The 22,099-nt window shown below is 43.2% G+C and overlaps 1 protein-coding gene and 2 long non-coding RNA genes across 13 annotated transcripts in view; 1 reads left to right on the top strand and 2 right to left on the bottom strand.

Moving 5' to 3' along the window:
- The window catches only part of DEPTOR (DEP domain containing MTOR interacting protein), an 81,356-nt gene extending 64,772 nt beyond the window's left edge, over positions 1–16,584 (bottom strand). For 2 of the 3 annotated variants that reach the window (XM_033512424.1, XM_015617662.2), the window contains exons 1-2: positions 16,317–16,584; positions 16,062–16,157 (exon numbers count right to left, since the gene is read on the bottom strand). In XM_033512424.1, the coding sequence (XP_033368315.1) occupies positions 16,062–16,147 (86 nt within the window). In that variant the 5' untranslated portion in view covers positions 16,148–16,157; positions 16,317–16,584. Of the gene's footprint in view, positions 1–16,061; positions 16,296–16,316 lie in introns of those variants that run through there. The other variant, XM_033512425.1, reaches the window with a different exon arrangement.
- On the bottom strand, positions 3,864–9,963 carry LOC107199926. The gene is made up of 2 exons (XR_004496235.1): positions 5,323–9,963; positions 3,864–5,217 (listed from the first exon to the last, which is right to left on the bottom strand). It is a non-coding gene; the product is annotated as an uncharacterized LOC107199926 (long non-coding RNA).
- A 35-nt stretch (positions 16,585–16,619) lies between the features above and the next one.
- LOC107199925 overlaps positions 16,620–22,099 on the top strand; it is an 11,149-nt gene continuing 5,669 nt past the window's right edge. For 2 of the 9 annotated variants that reach the window (XR_001519372.1, XR_004496234.1), the window contains exons 1-3: positions 18,597–18,866; positions 19,610–19,690; positions 21,083–21,220. This is a non-coding gene — a long non-coding RNA (uncharacterized LOC107199925). The other 7 variants (XR_001519368.1, XR_001519366.1, XR_001519375.2 and 4 more) reach the window with 6 other exon arrangements.

Below are 22,099 nucleotides of genomic sequence, written 5' to 3'. Positions count from 1 at the left end.
CCAGCCCTGTGGTTTATAATTACACGATTTACACTGCTATCTCCGAATAACCTTGGGAATACTGTAAGGTGGAAGAGTATCAGAGGCCGGCCTTTGAGTGCACTGTACCAGGATTCAGCCTTTTTAAAGTCCTGGTTCATGTCAGCAGCAAAAAAAAAAAAAAAAAAGTTAAGTGTATATGCAGATATACAGACATTCTTTGTGTGTTTGCCAAAGCTCAGGAGCTGCACATATGAGAGATGTCCCCATTTTGTGAACATGCTTTCTTGTTTTTGTCACAGGATGTTCCCTGGTTTTCATTTTCATTGCTCAAACATCCAGTAGTCCTCACCCAGCTGATTGGAAGGATGGGGATTGGCCAGTCAAGACCAAACTAGTGGCAAGTTTTCCTCCATCATCTGAAGGAAACTGTACAACCTTTGTGGCCTACAACTGTGCCAAGACAGAGCTGGGATCGGCTGTGAGGAAACCCTGTCAGCTGGGTAGCAGCATGGGTAGAGACCAAGGGTCTGCTCTGATTCCTTGCTAAATCAAAGTGTAGAAGCCAGGAGGAACTGCAGTGGCTGAGGACCCTTCTGCCAGCTCCACAGCCCAGCTCCGCATTTTACGCTTGGCTGAAGTTTCTACATGTCTGAACTCAGTTGGCTTTCCTGCCTTCACGTGCAACATTCACTCATCCTCTTGAGATCCAGATCACCAGGTTTGCAGGAACCTCCAGCTTCTAGCCTGAGATCTTGTGAAGTTACTGCAAACAGTCTGTCTATATAGTCATAGTCAGCTTGGTCTTAGCCTGGAATTTGTCTAATTTTATATAGTGGCACATAACTTTATTGAAATAATATGGAGTATGTCATTATTAAAGTGAATAAATTGAAAGAAGTTAGAAGCCTAAATCCAATGGTGTTACAGCCTTTTAGAGCTCCCTTGACTTGTGTTTGAGAGTAAAATACAAGCCAGTATGACCTTTCCAATCAGCTGGAGGCAACAAAGCAACATAATCCTAATTAACATTCTGCTCATTTATACATTTTCTTCTTACAGAAAATCCTGTAACATTCAATAAAGTTTCACTGGCAAAAGAAAAATAAAAAATAAACCACTTTGTGCAGATGAAAAAATGAAAAATGTGTCGGAAATCTACTGATTGCCCCAGACTACAGTGAGCTTCAAATGAATGCACGCCAATGGCAACAATGATTTTACTCAACAATTTTGCAACATAACACTACTGCATTTATTTTTTAAACACAGAAAGGATTGCTCTCTGACACAAATGTTTTAATGGCAAAAAAACATCTTATCTGCTTTAAATCTCTCTCTTTATCTAGGTCATGCAAACACATAACAGCACGTATTATGGTATGTGAATTTAAGGGGATTATTTAATGGGATGAAGTTACTCATTGCCTAAATTCTGGTAGGCTAATGAAGAACTTCATCATTAGGGAAAATCTATTATTAAAAATCACAGTTAAATACTGAATCTATTTAAAATATTTTCCTTTTGCAAAAATCTAGCCTGAGGGATGGTTTTGTTTGATTAGCTCAGCTTTTTTCTGTGTCTCATATATCATGGTATGAACAGATACACAGCTGTGGCACAACCACTCTTTATGAATAGCTCCTTCTGTCAGGATGCTATCAAGGATCTTGTCTTGTTTGATTAGGCCTTGTAAAAAGCTCAAAAGTATATAAGCTTTGAAAAAAAATAATATTACAGAAGCATTCTCCCTCTCAAGATTAAATGGAAGTTTTCCTTTAAAGTAATAAATAAATCCCTAAGGAGTCCAGAGAAGTCCTGCTGCTCTATTGAACAGCTTGCTCCCATTGCTGGGCCATGTGTTTGCCATTTTTCTTGTAAGCAATATTTTCTCTCCACACATGCAGAAAGCTCAAGTGAACAGGTATTTATGTGCTCTGACAATAAATTCAAAATGTGACTTCTTAGTGCTTTAATAACTCAGACCATGCACCCTGACCTTTATTCACCAGGTAACAGCATCAGCTTTACACACTCATCAGCCCTAGTAGAATGCTGCTGGATTCAGATTATAACAACATGGTTATGTTTACAGCATACTCCAAACTTTGTCTCGGGCCTCAACTTGAATCCAAACCACATGTTGCAAAGACAGTTTGAGACAGACTTCAGATGGGCAACGGGACAAGAGAAGGTGACTGCTTCAGGCCGGCACTGTGCTCTTACACAAACTCAGACACTCACCTATCTTCAGTGTAAATGGCCCAACACTGTGTTAATCCAATTCATCACCTAAAGACCAGCCCTGTCATCACCTGTCTTGAAGAAAGGAAGATCTGTAGGAGCTTGGCTATGGTTGCTCTTCAGATGGTTTGAACAAGCACAGTTGGGCAGACAGACCACAGGCACTTCTTGTCACAGCTACCCAGGCACATGGAGGATGGCTATAGAATGTGCCAAGGTTTAGCCCCTTATTCATGCTGACTATCAAAGCACAGCACAGTGTTCATTAGGTCTTAATTTGAATGTAACCAAAACCAATTGAAAGACAGAATCACAGAATCATAGAAATGTTTATGTTGGAAAATACTTTTAAGACCATCAAGCCCAACCCTTAACCCTGGCAAGTCCACCACTAAACCAGGTTCCTAAGTGCCATATTGTTTAAATACCTCCAGGGATGGTGACTCTAACATTTCCCTGGGCAGCCTGTTAGAGCGCTTGACTACCACTTCAGTGAAGAAATTTTTCATAATGTACAATCTAAACCTCCTTTGGTTCAACCTGAGGCCATTACTTCTTGTCCTATTGCTTGTTACCTGGGAGAAGAGACCAACCCACCTGGCTACAGCCTCCTTTCAGGGAGTTGTAGAGAGTGATAAAGTCTCCCCTGAGCTTCCTTTCCCCCAGGCTAAACACCCAAAGCTCTCTCAGCCAATCCTCATCTGACTTGTGTTCCAGACCCTTCCCCAGCTCTGTTGCCCTTCTCTGGACACACTCCAGCCCCTCAGTGTCCTTTTTGTAGTGAGTGGCCCAGAACTGGACACAGCACTCGAGGTGTGGCCTCACCAGTGCTGAGCACAGGGGGTCAATCCCTGCCCTGCTCCTGCTGGCCACACTGTTCCTGATCCAGGCCAGGATGCCACTGGCCTTCTTGGCCACCTGGGCACACACTGGCTCATGTTCAGCCACTGCTGACCAGCACCCCCAGGTGCTTTTCTAAGGGCAGCTTTCCAGACACTCAACTCTGGAGCATTGTTTGGGGTTATAAGCAGAATGCAGGACCTGACACTTGACCTTGCTGTATCTCATAAAATAGGCCTCAGCCCAGAAATCCATCCTGTCCAAATACCCCTGCAAAGCCCTCCTGCCCTCCAGCAGATCTACAGTCCCACACAACTTGGTATCATCTGCAAAGCTGCTGAGGGTGCTCTTGATCTCTTCATCCAGATTGTGGATAAAGATATACAGCATTTCAGTCCATATATAAGTAGGCTGTGTATACATGAACTGCTGGAACTGCAAAACTGGTCACTACATGTGGCCAGTGAAGATATTAAACCATTGATCAAGTGGCCAATGCCTTTCTGTGTCTTTTCCTACAGGTTTTTAATTTTCTGAGAGAGAATACTGAATAAAAAGATGTGCTGTGTAATTTTCTGCCTGTAAGCAAAATTTCACAATTTCCACTCCACTGTATTTTTTCCTTAGCCACTATATGTTTAAATAAATTCTTCTTTCCATTTTAATTGTGATTCTCCTGAAGACTTTATGCAATCCTTTCTTTCTTCCTCCTTTGGCCTTATATCTTTCCCAAGAGTACTGTTGTTACTGGCTCCATCTAAACTCAGACGTTCCATATTCATCTGAAAAGCAAGCAACACAGGGTACAAACATATTTAATGTCAAATAATGTATGAAACATTGTTTCAGCTGGTGTTGATTTCCAGATTCAACCAAAAAAAGTAATAGGGAGTTATTAATACATTAATTTGGAGCAGCTCTAGCCCCTCTGTAGCCCAACAAAGTGAATGTAAGCAATTTTCTTCCGAACACTAGTGTTTGATTTATTAGTAGGCCCAAAGCATAGCACTTGGAAAAATCACCACTTTATAGAAAACTAAAGAGATTGGATTTTCCTTTTTAAAGGATCTAGGCCTTGCAACATTGTGATAAAACACAATGGCATATAGAGAAAGAAAAAATCCCATTGTTTCGTGTGAGTTGAAAGAAATATTATTTTTAAATAGGTGGCATAATGGTTGGGCACATTCTTGATATAGTCATGTTTTTGATTGCAGAACAGGCTACAGGATGAGATGTGCCTCTCCAAGGGAAGAAAATTTTAATAGTTCAAATACCTTCCTCCCTTAATATGTGGGTGAAAATCCTCTTTCCACAAGCAAAGTTGGAGCTGCAGGACTATGGACACTGTGCACATGAATGAACTCCCAAACCCTGGTCCCACAGGGTGAGGGAATCTGAGAGTGTCATGCAGGCAGTGAGAAAGAGGAGCAGGTGGCTGGTCCTGAGGTTATTGTTGCTCCTGTAATGCCAACACAGCACAGCCAGCAGCGTTTCTGGCACCATGACCTACTGGCCTTACAGCACACATTACTCTCTACAGTCTCAAATCTTTTCCCTATTCTCACTCTTCAAGGATTTCTATGAAACCAGCATGCCCCAAATATGTGCACTTTGGTTTCTGTATCCCAAGTTTTTGAGACATTAATCTACAGATCAAAATACAGATATTTCCAGAATATCTTGGAAAGAAGTCTTGGTGGTGGGAAGAGTTATGATGTTGGAATTTGATGAATCTTATGTGATCTGAGGTAAAATCCTAGCCAAACTTAAGACATTGAGGTCAAGGGAGCCAGGCTATCATCTTCACATCCTCCTAAAAATCTTAGTAGAAACAGAGAGATTTTGAAAGTTCTTGGGGTTTATTTGGAAATGGATACATTTCTCATCCTTAAATTTGGTTGAAAAGCTGGATAATGTGAGAGCAGCAGTACAAACTAGCCCAGATGATTTTGCACTGAAGCAGGTCAGAAGGCATTCTTAGAAGTCCTCCCACCAGTGTCACTGACTGGATAATCATCTCTGGTTACCAGCCAATAACAAAAAGCTGGTAATATCACCCACCACAGCTTGAAGAAGACAACACACTATGCCTTCATAAAATATTCAGTTGGAAGGGATGGATCTCTGGAGGTCATCTGGTCCAACCTATACTGAAAGTATAACCAGTTAGTACAAGTTGCTAAGGGTCATGTCGTCCAGGCAAGATTTTAATATTTCAGAGCTTCTCTGAACTCCTATTCCAGTCTTTTACTTACCTCACAGTGAGTAATTCTTTCTAAATATCTGATTAGAAAGTCCCTTGCAAATTTTAACTACTGCCTCTTGTACCATCCCTGTGCAACTTGGAAAATTCGCTCCCCCTTTCCCTACATCATCTCATTTTCGTAGTTGCAACCAGAAGAATCTCCCAGAGCTTTTCTTCACTAGGCAGAGCAGACCCAGCCCTCAGCACCTCCTTGCAGCTCACGTGCCCAGGCCCAACCCCAACCTGAGAGCCAGCCCTCTTTGGGGCTTGAGTCTTGTAGGAAGACAACTTTCTGCAGTCTATTTTAGAGTTGCATAATTTTGCATAAATTAAAGATAAATAAATAAGGCTTATTAAAATATAATAACATAAACTTTTAATAAACCTTGCTTTATTTCTTCTGTTCAATGTGTTTTTAAGAACCCATTTTCACCCCTTGTCTAATAGGACATGTAGTAACATGATACCAATGGCTCCTATTATGGACCCATTTTTCTTGTCACAGAGATCTATTTATTAACCTCATTTAATCTCACCTATTTCTACCATTTTCCAAAAGACTTGAAAGGTCTGAGTTTGTCCAAAATGCTATGAGTTTTGAAAATAATTGTTCAAGGCAAGGCTTTAAGCTTCTAGACATGCTCAAAATGATATTTGTACAATCTCTTCTGGGATTTATACATTATAATGCTACTTTCAGCTTCTTCTCGAGACAACCCCCCTCTGTTTGCATGGGACAACCAACAAAACAGCAGTTTAAGATAAGAGTAATTTTTTCTACGTCTTAGTAAAAATAAATTAATTTCAACTAGAGGAAAGTGTAAGTTAATTACATCCTGAGCATCAGGAAACAATTAACAGCTTTCTATTATATTGCACTAATTTCTAAGCTATACAATTACATGCTACTGTAGAAAAGGATGTATGATTATCAAGACAAGGATCTTTTCAGAAAAAAATGAAAGGAAATTGTTCCACTGATGACAATCAGTGCTATAAATAATGCCTAGCTAATATATTTTCAGAAGTCATTTCCATTATTTGCAATCCTAACTTTGAGTGATGTGTTGGCTGTGTGTTGTCAGATTCTCCTTCCAAAGAGGCTGAGCATAAATGTTGGACAGACTCCTCAGATAAGTCCTCAAAAAATCAGCTTACTGTGAATATTCTCCAATACTCATTGGAATTAAATTAAAATCATTGTTTTTACTAGCCATATTGTAATTATGTCTTGGATTCACTTTGTCTCTTAAATCAGAGCCAAGACTGGCTTGTAAAGGACAGGCAGGCCTGCTTTGAGCAGCCACAATGCCTTGAAGACACAACTCCCAATGCAGAGAGCGACAGACATGGCATACATACTCTTACATACCAATAAACCCATCTGTCCCAGTACACAGGTAAGCAGTGCAGACACAGAGGCAGTGGGCTGTAGAGCAGTTCAGCTAGACACTACTAGAAACGCTACAGAAAAACACCCAACAGTACTTAGTGTGAGAAGCAAGGAAGCAAACCCACACAAATCTCCGTAACACAAAGCCAAAGGCTACTGTGCTGGATGGCCACTACGTTACTGGGAGTGGGAGAATCTTCCCAAACCAGGTAGAGCATATAAGATTCATATAAGATAAATATGATAGTGCTGCATGAGCAGAAGAACTTTGGTCCTTGCTAATTCCTTGTGCAATGCCCCTTTCAGGACAGCTGCACCACTCCCCCAGAATGTTTAAACTCTGTTGCAAGTTCTCCTTCCCTATTATTTTCCACCTCAAGTCTTCCTGGCACTGTCCTCAACAAACATGATCTTGTTTGAATCTTATATACAGCTTGGAAAAACAGTTGCCACAGCTCAAGAGCTGTGAAGAATAAGAGTGTCTGTCTCCCGGATTCCTTTCACTGCCTTGTCTTCTGTTACACCAAACACAGTATTACTATACTTGACTTTCAAGCTCCCATCTTTGCTATCACTGTCTCTTAGGTGCACTGGCTTTTGCCCTGATCAGCCATTTAGTAACAGTTTGACATTTGATTTTTTTATCTTCAAGTGAGTATCTCTGTGCTTGCTGCCTTAATAGAGGAGGCACCCTCACCCAAACAGCCACAGAACCATTTGGATAGAGTCACCCAAATCATGTCTAGCATTGCTATGATCTCTGCCAAAACCCTGACATGTAAACAAGGGTCAAGCAGGGCAACAACCAGGGTGAGAAGAGACTCCTGGACTGGCAGAGCTGAACTTTTAACTTCAAGAACTGATTCCCTGAGAAGCCAATCTCACTATGGGGTCCGCATCCCCTGACCTCAGCCCAGCTGATCTTACCTTTTACATCATCAACAGCAGTAGTTTGACACGATAACACCCTGTCTGAGCCCCCAGTACTGTTCACCATGGCCTCAGACATGCACCAATGCAGTGCACCAGCCATGCAGCAGAAGCCCCAGTCCAAGGGAATTGGGCTGCCTCCTTCTGCAGCAGCAGCCAAACACATTGGACCAACAGTCCTGTAAAACCCACAGCACGACCTACCCCTTGTTCCTCACAGAAACCAGAAAACTCTCATCTGCCTGCAAAGCCCTGACACAGCTGTGGTAGCCCATGTACCCAACCACATAATTGCAAGGAAATGGAGAATTACAGCCTGTGATGTGAAAACATGCTTCTATATTTGCTCTGAATTAGCAAGTGCGATCAGGAACATTTTTTTAATTATTTGCAACTGCACCTTTAAGATCTGAACGCATTTACTAGATTGAGGCACTGCTAAGACACAAACTGAAAACTGTAAAAAGCTGATAATTAAGGTCAGGGTTGCCTTCTGAAGTAGTGCTGTCACACTGGTGATAAGCTGGTCGTGCAAATTGCACAGTACAAATTTCAAAACACTTGAAATGTCAGTATTTGAATGTCCATTTGTGCACAATACTGTGACAAGCATAGAAGGAAAGGTAAAAGCCTTGAAAGAAAATAACATTGTCAAATTTAGTCTCTGCTCCTGTCCAGTAACAGCATGTGCATTGGGCATTTTGCACTCAACACCATTTTTACAATTGTCTTCTACTGGAGTCTGAAATTAAATCCAGCAAATTAAACCCTGAAGGGGTGGTCAAGCAAACCCAGCAGTGGCTGCTGTCACCATTCGCTCTCCCTGTACTTGACCATGTGTTTCCACCGTCTCCTTCACGCCAGTGTTGGCACTGGTCTGAGTTCATGATGAACCTGTTTAGAAAGTTAAATTTTTCTTATTTGGCTTCAGCTGCTTCAGTTCCCTGAACTTCTGATCCCAGACAAACATGAGTGCGAAGTGCAAGGGAAGTGATAAGAGCAGGGCAGTAGCAGCCTGCAGTTAGATTCGCTCTATCAGTAAACCACAGCCTCAAACCGTACATATTTCAGTGACATGGGGGAAGCCAGCACCCATTTCTCCTCCTTGTACTTCTTCAGAGAAAGCTTTTTTGTGGTCATGTGGTAAATTGGTTTGTAAAACTGACCCAACTGAAATACCAGCCTTCCAAAAGCTCTGCTGATCACTTCCCCAGTGCAGGTCACCATACAGTGATGGTCCAGAGATGCCTAAGCCAGCCCAGAGGAGGGAAAACACAGAGGAGGGAACCGCAAGGCAAGAACACCTATTTAATTCCAGTGGTTTATACATTAAAATTGTTTAAAATATATGTTTACATGTCCTGATCTTGCTTAAGAACAAAACCAACAACCCATGATTAACACATGAAATGCATCCTTCCCTCAACAAATGCCGGTGGTTCTGCTGAGACTTCAAGCTTTACACTTTCTGTCTTTATTAACCTGTAAAGTCTCAACACAGTTCTTCTTCAAAGACCAGATATACAAACCAAACCTGATTAGCTCTTGCTTCTTCCTGAGCCTTTGATCCCCTTTGCCAGTTCTCCATCAGTTTAATCTCTTCCTTCTTAAATTAATTCTGAGGAGGTGACTGGCCTTGAACATAGGAAAAAAAGTATCTTTAAGTTAAAGGGACTTACTCAAGTCTGCTCTGCCAGGATGGTAGTATCGAGAGAATTAACAAAATAAAAATAGCAGGGTTATGAAAATAAAAAGCAGAATAAGTAGCAAGAGAGTTAGACCGGCCCTGAGCCTCAGAAGGCGATGTCTGTTTCTGAGAACAGACCCCAAGTAAGAGCTACCACCAAGCTGGCACTCAGTACCTGAACACTTAATGGTGGGGACAAAGAAGTTTATATCAGGAACCTAGCTGGACTGCAGAGAGGCTGACATTTGCTGCTGTGACAATATCCTTCACTTTCTTAAATTCTACATCACAGAAAGCACTGAAATCCTGTGAGTTTTGCACTTCAAAAAGTACTGGAGTCTACAGATACCTCAATTAAAATGAGACACACTGATTCATCCCTCGTCCTTTTCCATCTATCCTGTAGTAAAAGCTGGCTAGCCTCCCTGCTGGCTCCAGTCTGGTCTCTTACTTTACTGATGTGACTCTGTGGGAGCAAAAAGAGCAGATCCTTCCCTGAAGAGGGTACGCACAGCTCCCTACCCATTTCAGCATAAACAGTATCCTCTCTGCATCTCCACACTTGGGAGTTATTTTTCTCTGTGCTTTCAGGATGCCACTCTTAGGCTCAGGGTCTGACTTCCCAAACCAGAAATCTCAGTACTTACAGAATCCCACCTTGGTGGCTTCACACAGACCATCCCTCATCGTCCAGAACCCACCACTGCTGCAACCAACCACAGCCAAGATTTGTGTTGCAAGGGCTTTATTTTTCTTCAGAGCATACAGCAGCCACCCCTGTTGGGACCTGATAAACACCTCAAATTCCTAGGCACTACCACTACACAAACAGTAAATTATAATGACAAGTGATAGGATGACTCCTCTGTCATGCTGCCACTATGGTCACTGCTCCCATAGAAGCAGGGATCATGTAATAAATGCAAACCTAGATTGGTTTTGGCACATTCATTCTGCCTTCCCTGCATGACCATCAACATTGAAACAAGTTTCTTTCACTTTTTCATAGGCAGCCCATAAAATAAATAAAAAATATTCTTGCACATGCTATACACATCAACTCGCCTGCCCAACTCTGCTAACCTGAGACACAAGGTAATGATTGACTCCATCTGGAATGGGATACATAAAATATACAGCACAAACCGCTCATACAACATTTGTCTTATGTACATAGTGAAAGAACAATCCCTATTTGCACATGCATTGTTAACTACTTGATCTCTGAGCCGCACTTGAGGAAAGCTGCTGAGGGCAACAACTGAATTATTAAAAGGTATAGCTAAAAGGAAAGAACTAAGGAAACAAAGCCTTACATCTTCATTTCTAGAAATGTTGAATAGCCCAAATTTTACTGAATGACATGAGAAATTTAAATAATTTATAGTAATAAAAATATGTAATTGGAATTGTGATAGGGTAAAGTTAGCAGGAAACCTTTCAGATTTCAGAACACTTCATTTTGCAGCTTTACCAACCTTCACTTTGACACCTTTCAGTGTATCATCCTGGTGAAACCTCACAGAGAAAACTGAGAATTTTTCGGTTGCTTGATTTTGGAAAACAAACTGATGGAAGTGAAATTATTTGTACAGAGAGTTCTAAAGGAGTCTGTTCCACAGAGATCTGATGATATAATCTCTGTGTTCCATCCACCCTGAGGAAGCTAACATACAAGGGTCTCCTCAAGTGAAACAACTGAAAACTACTTTTTTCAGGGTTAGTTTTGAACCCAATCAGTAGCTCTGGGGAAATGCAACCACTGGTGAAGAACTAAGGAAGTTGCAAGAAAAATGTTCAGGGGGTAAAAAACAATCATTCCCTGAGGAGGAAGTACAAAATTGGATTGTTTTAGGCATATTACAAAATCTCATTTTATGAAATTCTGTCAATTCTTCAGATCACATAGATGTTTGTTTAACATCTATGAATGTGACTTGAGAGTAAGTGACATTATTATACTATATATCTCAAATCCTTTTAGAGTCTAAGCTTACACCAAAGTCTTACCACACTTGCAAACACAGGAATAGCATTTAATAAATTCTTTAACTATACAGTTCATATAATCTTGTATCATAGCAATACATTAACACTAAGGGTCTTTTGATTATCATTGCTCTAGAAACTTTCACTGTTATGTGCCATGGGCTTTCTGCACCTTAGAGTGCTAATGAACTTTTCAATCCTATCACAATGAAAAAATGTTGACTGTTTATTGCTTAGATTTAGAAAAAAGTTATGGAGCTGTAAGTGCTGCCATCCTTCACAAGTTAATGACTCTGAAAGTTATGAACTCTAATATGGCTTCTGAAAGTGATTAGTGAAGTGAAACCTTTGGAAGACAAGTGAAGCTGGTTATGTCTTACAGCTTCAAAATGTGTAGCTGTTTACCATGTAAAACCTTTAATTCTGTAAAACAAAACTCATACACCAACTCTCACAAAAATGGAAATAAATTTCTGTTGAATATTTTGCCTCTTCCAAAAGAAAGAAAAATCTCTAAGAAACATGCTTCATACTTCTCTAAGTAGAAAGATGATGCTGATTATAAAAACTGTTCTATCAAAATCACTGCCTTGTGGAGAAAGCAACACTGCCTCATCTAAAAAAGACTCATATTTATTTACCCAATTATTTAATAGAAGTGTGAATAGAGAAAGACGTAGATTCTTGTGAAAGCTGGCGATAGAGGGGTCCAAAAGTCTGCAGAGACATCAGATGTTATTCAAGTTACACCTACTACAGAGAACTGCACATCATATACAATGGCAATTTCAGGTGTTAAAATACTGCTGCTCACTTGACCAAAGCCTAAGGATTCTTGAATTACTAGGCACATTTTCTGCAAGAAATGCAAGACTCTGGGGAGATATACAAGATTTTGGTGACAATCTGGCATCAAGGAACAATTAGCAGATGAGGAGATTTCAGACACCCCTACCTTGTAAGATAGGCAACCAGCATCTATATAAAAATCTGCCCATTGAAACTGCTTTTGGTTGCCAGAGGGTAAAATCAGCTCTATCCAAGTCAGTTCTCAAACCCAGACACAACACTTTAATCCTTCTGCCAAACAGTGCTGAAATGGGCACAACCTGTTGCCTTCAACCATGAGGGCAATGAGCTTGGAATTGCTCTGCTTCTGATAAAATTCTTAACAACTTCAGTAGTGCCATTATTAAGCTTCCAAGAATGACTATCGATGTGACATCTTCCTTCAGGTACTCCCAGCAAGGCCAAGGAAGCTCAGGGACATTCACTTCCCCAGGGCTGTACCACACATGGATTTGCAGGCAGGGATGTAGCAGGGTGGAGGCCTCAAAGGGTTCTCCCAGTCCTGAGGAACCCGAAGGTGCCATGATCCTCTCAAACATTTAAAGGGCAGCACTGTTAAAGCCTCCTCAGAAGACAGAGCTCACCACTGAACTGCTATAGGGTCTCTGCATTACAACAAAGGGAAGAGCTGAGATTTTGAGTGGCTGGAGCTGTCAGGCAGCCAAAGCCTTCACAGTTTGTCCCTGCAGGTACATCAGTGCCAAAGCTTCCTGCCAGATCATGCCCATCCCAGCTTTCGCCTTGCTCTTGCTAATTTCCTGCACGAAGAAGCTGCCAAAGGGTCTGTTCCGGTGTGTCACACTGCTGAAATCTTCAGCTTTCCTTCACAGCTGTCAGCTTAATAATTTAAAGGCTTGCCAAGAGCCAAACTTCTAAGTCCTTACTTTAAAAAAATTATGTTTCTATTAACCAAAAATAAGAGTTAGGCATTTGCTCAGAGAGCTGCTGGCTATAGAGGCAAAGGACACTACAAGATGTAAAAATTTACCAAGTTATCTAAACCTATAGCTCGTTTACTTTTTCCATAAATCACCCCACCCATGGGCCAGGATTTACATCACAGCCTGAGCCAGCAGCCACGTTCCTGCGTGCCAGCTGACATTACACACATCAGGGCAGAGGCTCCTGACCTTGCAAAGTCAAAACACACATCACAAGCAACCGGGAGACAGGAACAAGGAGAAGGAAAAAAACTCTTTGTCCTATCCTTTCCCTCCCCCAGCCAGTGTTCACTTGTCTAGGGAGTGGAAGAGGGTACAGGGCTTCCATTCCCACCACAGGCACTGCCAGTGTGCAAAGCCGGGCTTGCCAAGGTGCTGCTCAGACATCTTTAACCCTCACTGCATGAGATCCCTGACACAGAAGGACAGACATGCAACAGCCCATGGGAATGAAAGCTATGAGGGAACTCGTGAGGCTGGAGTAAAACAGGCACTAGGAACTTTGCAAGGAATTTAAATCAAGCAGCTCTGGTAAGTATTTGAGTTTAGACACACGTGCTGTTTGGTCTAGTGCAAGAGTGCTTTAAATACCTCCATTTGGTTGCGTTTGTGTAAGTAACACCATGCTCAGTTTCATTTTACACTTTTACTCCTAAGTTATGTGCTCATCTTGCATGCACTTTCACCCAAATACACACATAATCACCTGTCTGGCTGCATCAATCCCACTGGGGAATCTTGCACTTGTAAGCATCACTAAGAATAGAGTACAGTATGTTGCCTTGAGTGCATGTGTGTGCTGGTTTTCTATCATCTGCTTGCCTGCCCCAAAGGCTGCTGATATAAATTGTCTTTGATCCTGAAAACACTCCACATTTTCATTTCGCATTAACAATTATACGCTTATCTTGGACAGGAAAAAGGAAACTTTAAATGCAGGGTTGGCTAAAACTTGTCTGCCAGCCAGTCTTCTATCACTTATTTGTGGCTTTTACTGCCTAGAGAACTGAAGAATACAAATTCTTTGCACAGAATATTCCAACAGAGAAATAGAATGAAGTAAAGAAAAAATTGAAGGGAAGTAGACAATTTTGGGTGCAGTTTCACAATAGAGCTCCAGCTGACCCAACAGCTCACTGCTATCCAAATGAAAATTTTGTATCTTCACCACATCTCCACATCTTCTTCCTGGCTCCACATTCCAAACACCTATCTTCTGTGGCTTCTGGATGTCAGCAGATCCAAAAATTAAGCTACCCACCAAATCACCACATTGGATCTGCTTTGAGGAAGTCCAAGCAGTTACCTGAGCAGGCACAAAGAGGAGGTGGGACTACACTGCTGGGTAGTAGGAAAAGGGCCAAAAGAAGAGTGGATCTCCCTGCTCAGCAGTAGGCAGACATTATGCACCCTGACTTGTTCATGAACTCCTAGTCCAAGCAGATCTAAGCCACTTCTTACAGCCTCATGAAGGAATGTCCATAGGTAACTACACAGGATGGGCAATAATTATTGTGTATCTGCAGATCACCTTGTCCAAAAAGGCCACTGTGTTTTCAATACCTTAATAAACAAAATGACAAATATAATTCTTGGTAGCAACATTGAGCTGATTCTAGCAGCCTGATTTGGTAACATTTTCTCAGTTTCTTCTCAGGGAAAGATTACAAAGTTTTTGTTTTTACATTTAACTATTAGGCATGCAGAAACATTCATGTGATCTTTATAGAAATTTTGTGTTAGCCTGAATCTTCAACTTCTAGCAACATAAATTACGAACAGCAGGATTCTTATCTGACACTTGGATGCTCAATTCTGCACCAAATCCACCATACAGGACCCATGCCAGTGCACTCTGCTACCCTAAGTGTCACTTCAGGCTACTACTTTGAAGCAGAATCTCAAGCTTGGAGGAGTCATTGGTGTGTACCAATGGAGCCAGATCACCAAAATAACATTTACTTGCTGAACAGGAGTATCACTGGTGTGCATCACAAAGTGGCACTTCTTACTTCGTGGATGCAAACAGTAACAGTGTCTGTAAAGGCAGCAATTATGGCATCTGCCAAACCAGGGAACATTTCTATCACTTTTCAGTGTTTGTCTGGCATCTCAGAAAAAAATGTAAAAACATTCAGGAAAAAACAACTGGGAAAAAAAATTTACCCTCCCTTTCTAGTTACTTATATAACACATTATTATGGGATTTTTCTTCCTGGATCACAGGATGGTCCATCACCAAACCAAAATTATTAAAATTATTTTTTTCTCCTCTGTACTGTATAGGTACAGCCAGCACACACAGCCAGCATACAACACAGAAATTAAAAATTAACTGAGTCAGGCATTTTTTGTTCAATGTGCTGCTCACAACTCCAGTCACACAGCACTCTTAATTGCTGCTGGCACTGACAGTAGGAATCCCCTTCCATCTGCTGGTACCAGCTGATGCAAAATAAAAACAATCCCTTGGAGTGAGGCGCAGCTCTGCGGGGTCAGTGCCCGGAGCCGCTGGCAGTGCCGGACGGGCAGCAGGGGAGCGCTGCCCTGCGCTCGCCTTGCCTCTCCACGGGGTGCAGAGACTCTATCTCTTATGGTTTCTTTGGGTTTCTTACTCTACAAAGACGCCACTCTCCTGCAGCGTTTGATGCCTTTAGTGGCGCAGCAGCGTCTCCCCAGCCGCCTCCCGTTCCCCGCCGGGCAGCGGAGGTGCCCGCGGCAGAAGCCCCCCGTGCGGGGCTTCACCTCCCGGGCTCGCAGCGCCGGCTGCGGCCCCTCGTCCTCGTCGCTGCTGAAAGCGGGGCCGCAGCCCGGGGCCGCGATGGAAGCAGGGCAGGTGCTCCGGTGCAAAGAAAGTCCGCGGGGACAGAACCTCGCCCTCCTTCCCCCAAACCTCCCTCTCCTGCCGTCAGCGGGGCTGCCCGGGTACGCGTCCCCGGCAAAGCGGGGGCATCGCTTACCGGAGCTGCTCTCCGGTGAGCAGGACCTCGGCCATGTGCTCCAGCTCCGCCGCTTTCTGCTGCATGCTGCTCATGCCCTCCTCCATCGCCGCCGGCCTGCGGGGACAGCACCTTCGGCTGAGGGGGGACCGGGGACTCGCCGCCCTCCGGCCGCGCTGCCCCCGCCGGCAGCTCCGGGGCGCTTCCCGGCCCGGCCCCGGAGCTCTTCGCGGGGGTGGCGGCCAGCGACAGCCACCTCCAGCCGCTCCGGCTCACCTGAGCGCCTCAGGTCACTTTTCCCCACGGCAGGCTAGGATCCCTGCCGCCGCTTCCCGTGTTATTGTGTCAGTGGCAGGCGGAGAAACACATGGCTGCAGCCGCCGCGCCGCAGCCGGGCTCGCCGAGGCAGCAGCGGCCCCCCCCGGCTGTCACACGGCAAGGTCGGCGCTGCCCCCGCGGCAAGGGGCCGGCTCCCCGCCGGGGGCTGCGAGCCAAGCGGCTGCTGCCGCTGCCCTCCCCGCCGGCCCCGGCCCGGGAGACAGAAAGCGGCCGCGCACGGAGGAGCGCAGCGCTCCCCGCCCGTGGCTCCTTCCTGCGGGTGCAAAGTCCCGCGTCCTCCCCCCAACACGGGGCTGCCGGGAGGACGGGCTGCTCCAAGGAGCAGCGAGCTCGGGAGACGTCGATCCGACTGCGCGGGCGGAGATGCGACTGCTGCCCGCTCAGGTAGTGCGGGCTGCGTCTTGGCAGTGATCCTTGGAGGTGCAGGTGATCTGGAGTTTCACCCTCAAACTGTTTCTGCCCTCCTGCTGTCCACATTTTCGCTTATCTGCCACCCAGGGGTTATTTTCAAACCCTGGTCCCCTGCTCACGTCAACTCTTTGTCTCCAGGCGACAGAGGATGCAGAATTCTTGAGGGCAGAGGAACATTTTGTCTTGGCAACGGGAAATAAATTGCAAGGTCACGAGCACTGTTTGTCAACATTTCTGATGGTGAAAAAAAAATCGTCCTTTTCTTTAAAAAAGTCCAGGAGGAGACATCTTCTGCAGTGGTCCAACCATGGTTTTCATTTGCAAACACATGCAATACCTTGATTGACTACTCCTTGCTTTTATATCTGTCTGCACATACTCTGTGTGCATCGAAATTTTGTCTGCTAAAGTACACGCAGTACTGTCATCGATTCAGAACCAAAATGATAGAACCACAAGAAAAACTAAGAAGGAATCAAGTGAACCTAGCAGTAACGAGAGTGCAGACAATGGGAAGAAGGTGTTTGCATCGCCCACAGTGGAACTGTGGCATTTATTACCAAAGGTGGCTCTGGATTTAAAAGAATGGACTTGGAACCAAGGAGAAAAATACTTGGAAAATAAATCTACATAGGGTTACTGAGCAGACATCAGCCACATCCAGCTCAGGAAATTCTCTGTTCTAAAAATAATAGTCTCACAAGGCAAGCACTTGTGTGACATTTCATATGTGCTTCGCCTGCTGCTCCCTACGCATCTGTTTATAGCTGCTGAGATGAACACAGGACTGGACGGACCTTTGGTTCAATCCAGTAGAGTCCTTCTAATGAGCACCTTTCTGGGTCTCAAAGAGCACTAGAGGTCCATGAATGGCAAAGGGAGGAAAATGCAATCTGCCTTAGTTTCATCTGGGCCAGAGACAGGGACACCTTAGGACTGTAAGCACTACAGCTTGAGATTACTTTCTGTAAATTTGGAAGATACGCATTTAATCTGAATACTTGCAAACAGCCTTTAATTCCACTCATACTGGAAACATACAAAGTACGGATTCACAAAGCTGGAAACAAAAAGAGAATTGAAACAACCATCTCATCTGACCTTATCTTTAAGACAAAGAATGTACACAGCAATTTTTATCAAGCACATTATCACATGACAGAAGGAAAAACAATTTCAAGAGAATGTACATTGCAAGTCATTTCTGGGTAAATCCTTGGCTCCATCACCTGGGTTTGGCTGATTTCATCCTTCACTGCTGCTAAAAGGAGATACACTGTTCTTCCAGGCTCTGGCAGCACAATCTGCAATGTGTCTTATGTTAGTTTTCCCACTTTTAGGACCTCTGCTTGCTGCAATTCAATTCATTAAACAGACAAAAGAATAACAGAAAGTGAAGAACTTTCTTCTGAGCTAGTGAGCAGAGCTGTGCAGATGGTTACAGGGTGCAACGAGTGCCAGAGCTGACACCAAGGTAGAACGCCTTGGCAGCTTGAAACAGGAACAAAAGGGAGAGGGAGAAGAAGCTGTCTTTATGCAGTGACAAGGTATCATGACAGGGTGCTTGTGGAACTGCAGCTTGAAATCCGTATCTTTCCTTGCACAGTTTTGCAACTAGAAAAATGCAGACCAGTACTGGATTATTTAATGATTATAGAATTTCATGTTGGCCTTTGCACACTGATATCACATTGGTAATGTGTTCCACATGTTCAAACTGAAAGTTCTTACAGTTACAGTTATCCTGAGAGGGGGGAATTGGCTATCAGTCACTCCAAGGCTGCCGTCACCCAAAAAAGGGTAATGGCACAACCTTGAAGCCACATTGCAGCCAAGAGACAGTAAAAAGCTACACAAAATAACCTGATGGAATGTTTGCAACTTGTTTTTAATGTACAGATTGCTACAGAACATAAGGTCTAACAAAAAATTTGTCTGTGTTGACCCTTCCTCCCAAGGGAGAGGTGATGAAGACTAAAACGCATCTCTAAGAGGTGGGACAGCACGTGCAGAGTCTGAAATCCTGACAGCAAGAGAGAGGCATCCCCATGAGACAACCTCCTGAGACAACCTCCAGTAAGTAGATTGATTTATTTTTTTCAGATATAGGTTCAATTTTAGAAGCTGGTGCCTATTTTAGATATGAATACCTGAGTTTTACTTCAGCATGGCTGAGGTTAAGTGAGATGGAGGTAGCTAGCCGCAAGTAAGGCATTCTTCAGCCAAAAGCATGACAGATCTTTGAGCTGGTGCCCTGTGAAACTACAAAAACTCATCTTCCACAACATCAAGAGAGTAACAAAAGCAGCATAGGTCTGCTAGAGGTTTGGTATCACAGGTGTGAGGGGTAGCTCAAGTGTCTTCCAGTGCCTTTTGATAGCATTTCAGCATGCAGTGAGGTATAAGGCTGTACACTTGAACCACCAAGGTCACAACGCTCTGTAGAACCTCATGCATGAATAGGCACATTGTATTAGAGCACTGGATTTAGAAAGCATGTTAGTAAGTTGTATAAACTTTCTTATCTCATTTAGTAAATGCCCAAGTGGTGAAACACTAGATGTTTACATAATGAAATACGAATATTACTTTTGCTGCTTTGAAGACTATTGCATCTGTGGCCTACATTTTGACTTGATAAATTAATCTGATATTTGATAAATTAATTTTTCAGTTTCACTAGTCATTTTTCTGCCAGCTTATTTTAACACAAGACATCTTCATGAAAAAATTAAAAATTATTCATGTCTATACTTCTCATTTCTCCTATAGCATTGTTCTTGAGTGCCATAGAAAGTTGTTTGGCTTTCTCTTGCTAGGATGATTAGAGCTTTTTAAACAGGAAAATTACATGGATGCAAAAGATGGTGAAGCACTTCAGGGACAAAAGGCATTAGCAGGTAAGCTGTTGGATGGTTGTGAGGGTTCTTTTTTCCTCTAGCATATTTTGTATAAGAGACAGCATTATGTAAAAACAAGTTTGAAAATACTTGCTCACGCTCTTTGCTGAGAAAGACAAGTACAAAATGGGTTTTGGCTTTTAAGTTGACCTTTTCTCTAAGTAGCTCTTGCAACACTCATGGAAAATTAGTGAAAAGTTTTTTTCCTATATTCCCATGTTTATTTTCAAAGAGAGCTCCCTTGTCTTTGTGTTTCAGCTGGACTTCCTTAGCACTAGAGGCCTGGGAAGGGCCACCATAGGAACTACCAGGTATTGTCCAATCTCCCCTCCTCTGTTCAGGCTATGTACAATTGTACTTATGTACAATTTGTACAAAAATTCCCATACATGAAAGTCCACAGATTACATTCACTGCTGCTCTAAGTTGGAACCATTTAAGTTGTCTGCTAGGAACTGGTCATAAGAATCAACGCTTGTATGATTCAAAGAATGCATCTGGCCAAGCTAATTTTAGTCTTGTGATAAACCACAGGAAAGGTTAGTAAGTTTTTTTCTAAAAAAAAAACAAAACAAAAAACCCCCAAGGATATGTTTTAAACTTCTCTTTTTCTATTATTGCATCCAAGTTCCTGCAAAAGCCTCCACAGTGAGATAACAGAAGGAATTTTTCACACTCTGTCCAACTTTTCAGCACTAAAGTGAGAATCATATCTGTTTATATTCTTACATTTCATGTGTTACTGACCTGGTAGTTGTTATAATAGTGAGTTGAAATGCAGAGAGAAAGGCATTTTGATCCTGAGATATACAGAGACAATCTGAAAGGGGTTTTCTAAGCCTGTCCCTACACAGCTTTTCCATTTTGCATTAAATATTCATACACTCACTAGGCCAGACAGAGGTAGTGAGATTTCTGTGCAGACTGACAACTAAGGCATAACCAAGAGATGGGTACCTCCTTTAGTGCTTTTTCTTGTGAGCAGGTAAATATTTTATAGAAACAAGCAGCTTCAATAAGATAAAAGATCAGAAATTTGCATCAGACCAGTAATCCAAATAATTCCAGTTGACAGTATTCTCTGTTAAACCAGCATTTTGCACTACCCAATGCATGTTTCCCCCCATATACCTGGAATATTTTCTGATTCTTCTTATTTAATATATTCATTTTATTTCCAAATGATTTCAAATTTTGAGCATCACAAAAATATTTACAAGTCAAAAAGTACCTGTAAACCTGTCAGAAACCTCAGGTTTAACTTTGAAGAAGATTGTATGTATTTCCAGTAGGTTTTTTTGTTTGTTTGTTTTCTCTTTTTTTTTTTTTTCATTTTAACCAATGGAAATTGTGTCTTGTACAACTGGAGTTTTGTCTATATCATATGTTTAGTCCATAGACTTGTGTAGTATCCAGCCTAATGCATGGACTGGGAGGTGTGAGTCAGCTGGGAAGCGTGACTAAGAGCTGAAAAGGAACTGCTTTCTAAACCACTTCTCAAGTGTGAAGACAACACCTCCTAGCTCCGTGGTAAAAGCCAGCTTCTTAAGCCGTCCCCCAGCCTCATATGTGTTAATGCACTCTGATGTCTGGTTTAAAATGTTTGCTTAAAGCGCTGTGGCTTGAACTGGCGGTTTGACACTGAATTGTGATCAGCCCTGAACACTCAGGCATGGGTTGGTTTTCTTGTTCTCTGGGAGACAACACCCGAGAGTAGAGATTCAGTCTAAGATACCTTAGTATTCTTTGCTATCTATTTCTGCTTCTCAGCGCAAGTTTCTGTTAACTATTTATCTTTCCACACTCACTGCCCACGACGGAGCACACTCTGCCTTAGGGCACCTGGCTCTTTGTTTTGTAGGGTGAGCATCACAGCCAGGGCTCGGGGGAGGTGGTGGGTGCAGGCATGCACTGTGCACATCCCGGGGATATGTGGTTCTGGTGGCAGGAACAGAGGCAAACAGTGTGCCAGAGTCCAAACAGCTGCATCTATAAGGTACAGAACAGGCTGATGAGGCTTCAGCACTGTCTCTGTCGTTCACCACGTCCCACCCTGAAATTCATCAGGTGAGGCTGTGGAGCACACAGAGACATCCCGGGCCAGCAAAGCCGCTCCTGTGGCTCCCAGAGCTCTGCGGGGCAGAGCAGCAGCACAGCCCAGCGCCGATGTGCGGGACCCCGGCATCGCTACAAACCCCGGCATCGCTACAAACCCATGACATCGCTACAAACCCCTGACATCGCTACAAACCCCCGGCATCACTATAAACCCCCGGCATCGCTACAAACCCCTGACATCGCTACAAACCCCCGGCATCGCTACAAACCCCGGCATCGCACATACCCCGGCATGGCTACAAACCCCGGCATCGCTACAAACCCCTGACATCGCTACAAACCCCTGACATC

Source organism: Parus major, chromosome 2, assembly GCF_001522545.3.
Source record: "Parus major isolate Abel chromosome 2, Parus_major1.1, whole genome shotgun sequence".
Lineage (NCBI taxonomy): Eukaryota > Metazoa > Chordata > Aves > Passeriformes > Paridae > Parus > Parus major.
The sequence above is the reverse complement of the archived record's forward strand: the minus strand, read 5'-3'. Positions and strand labels throughout refer to the sequence as shown.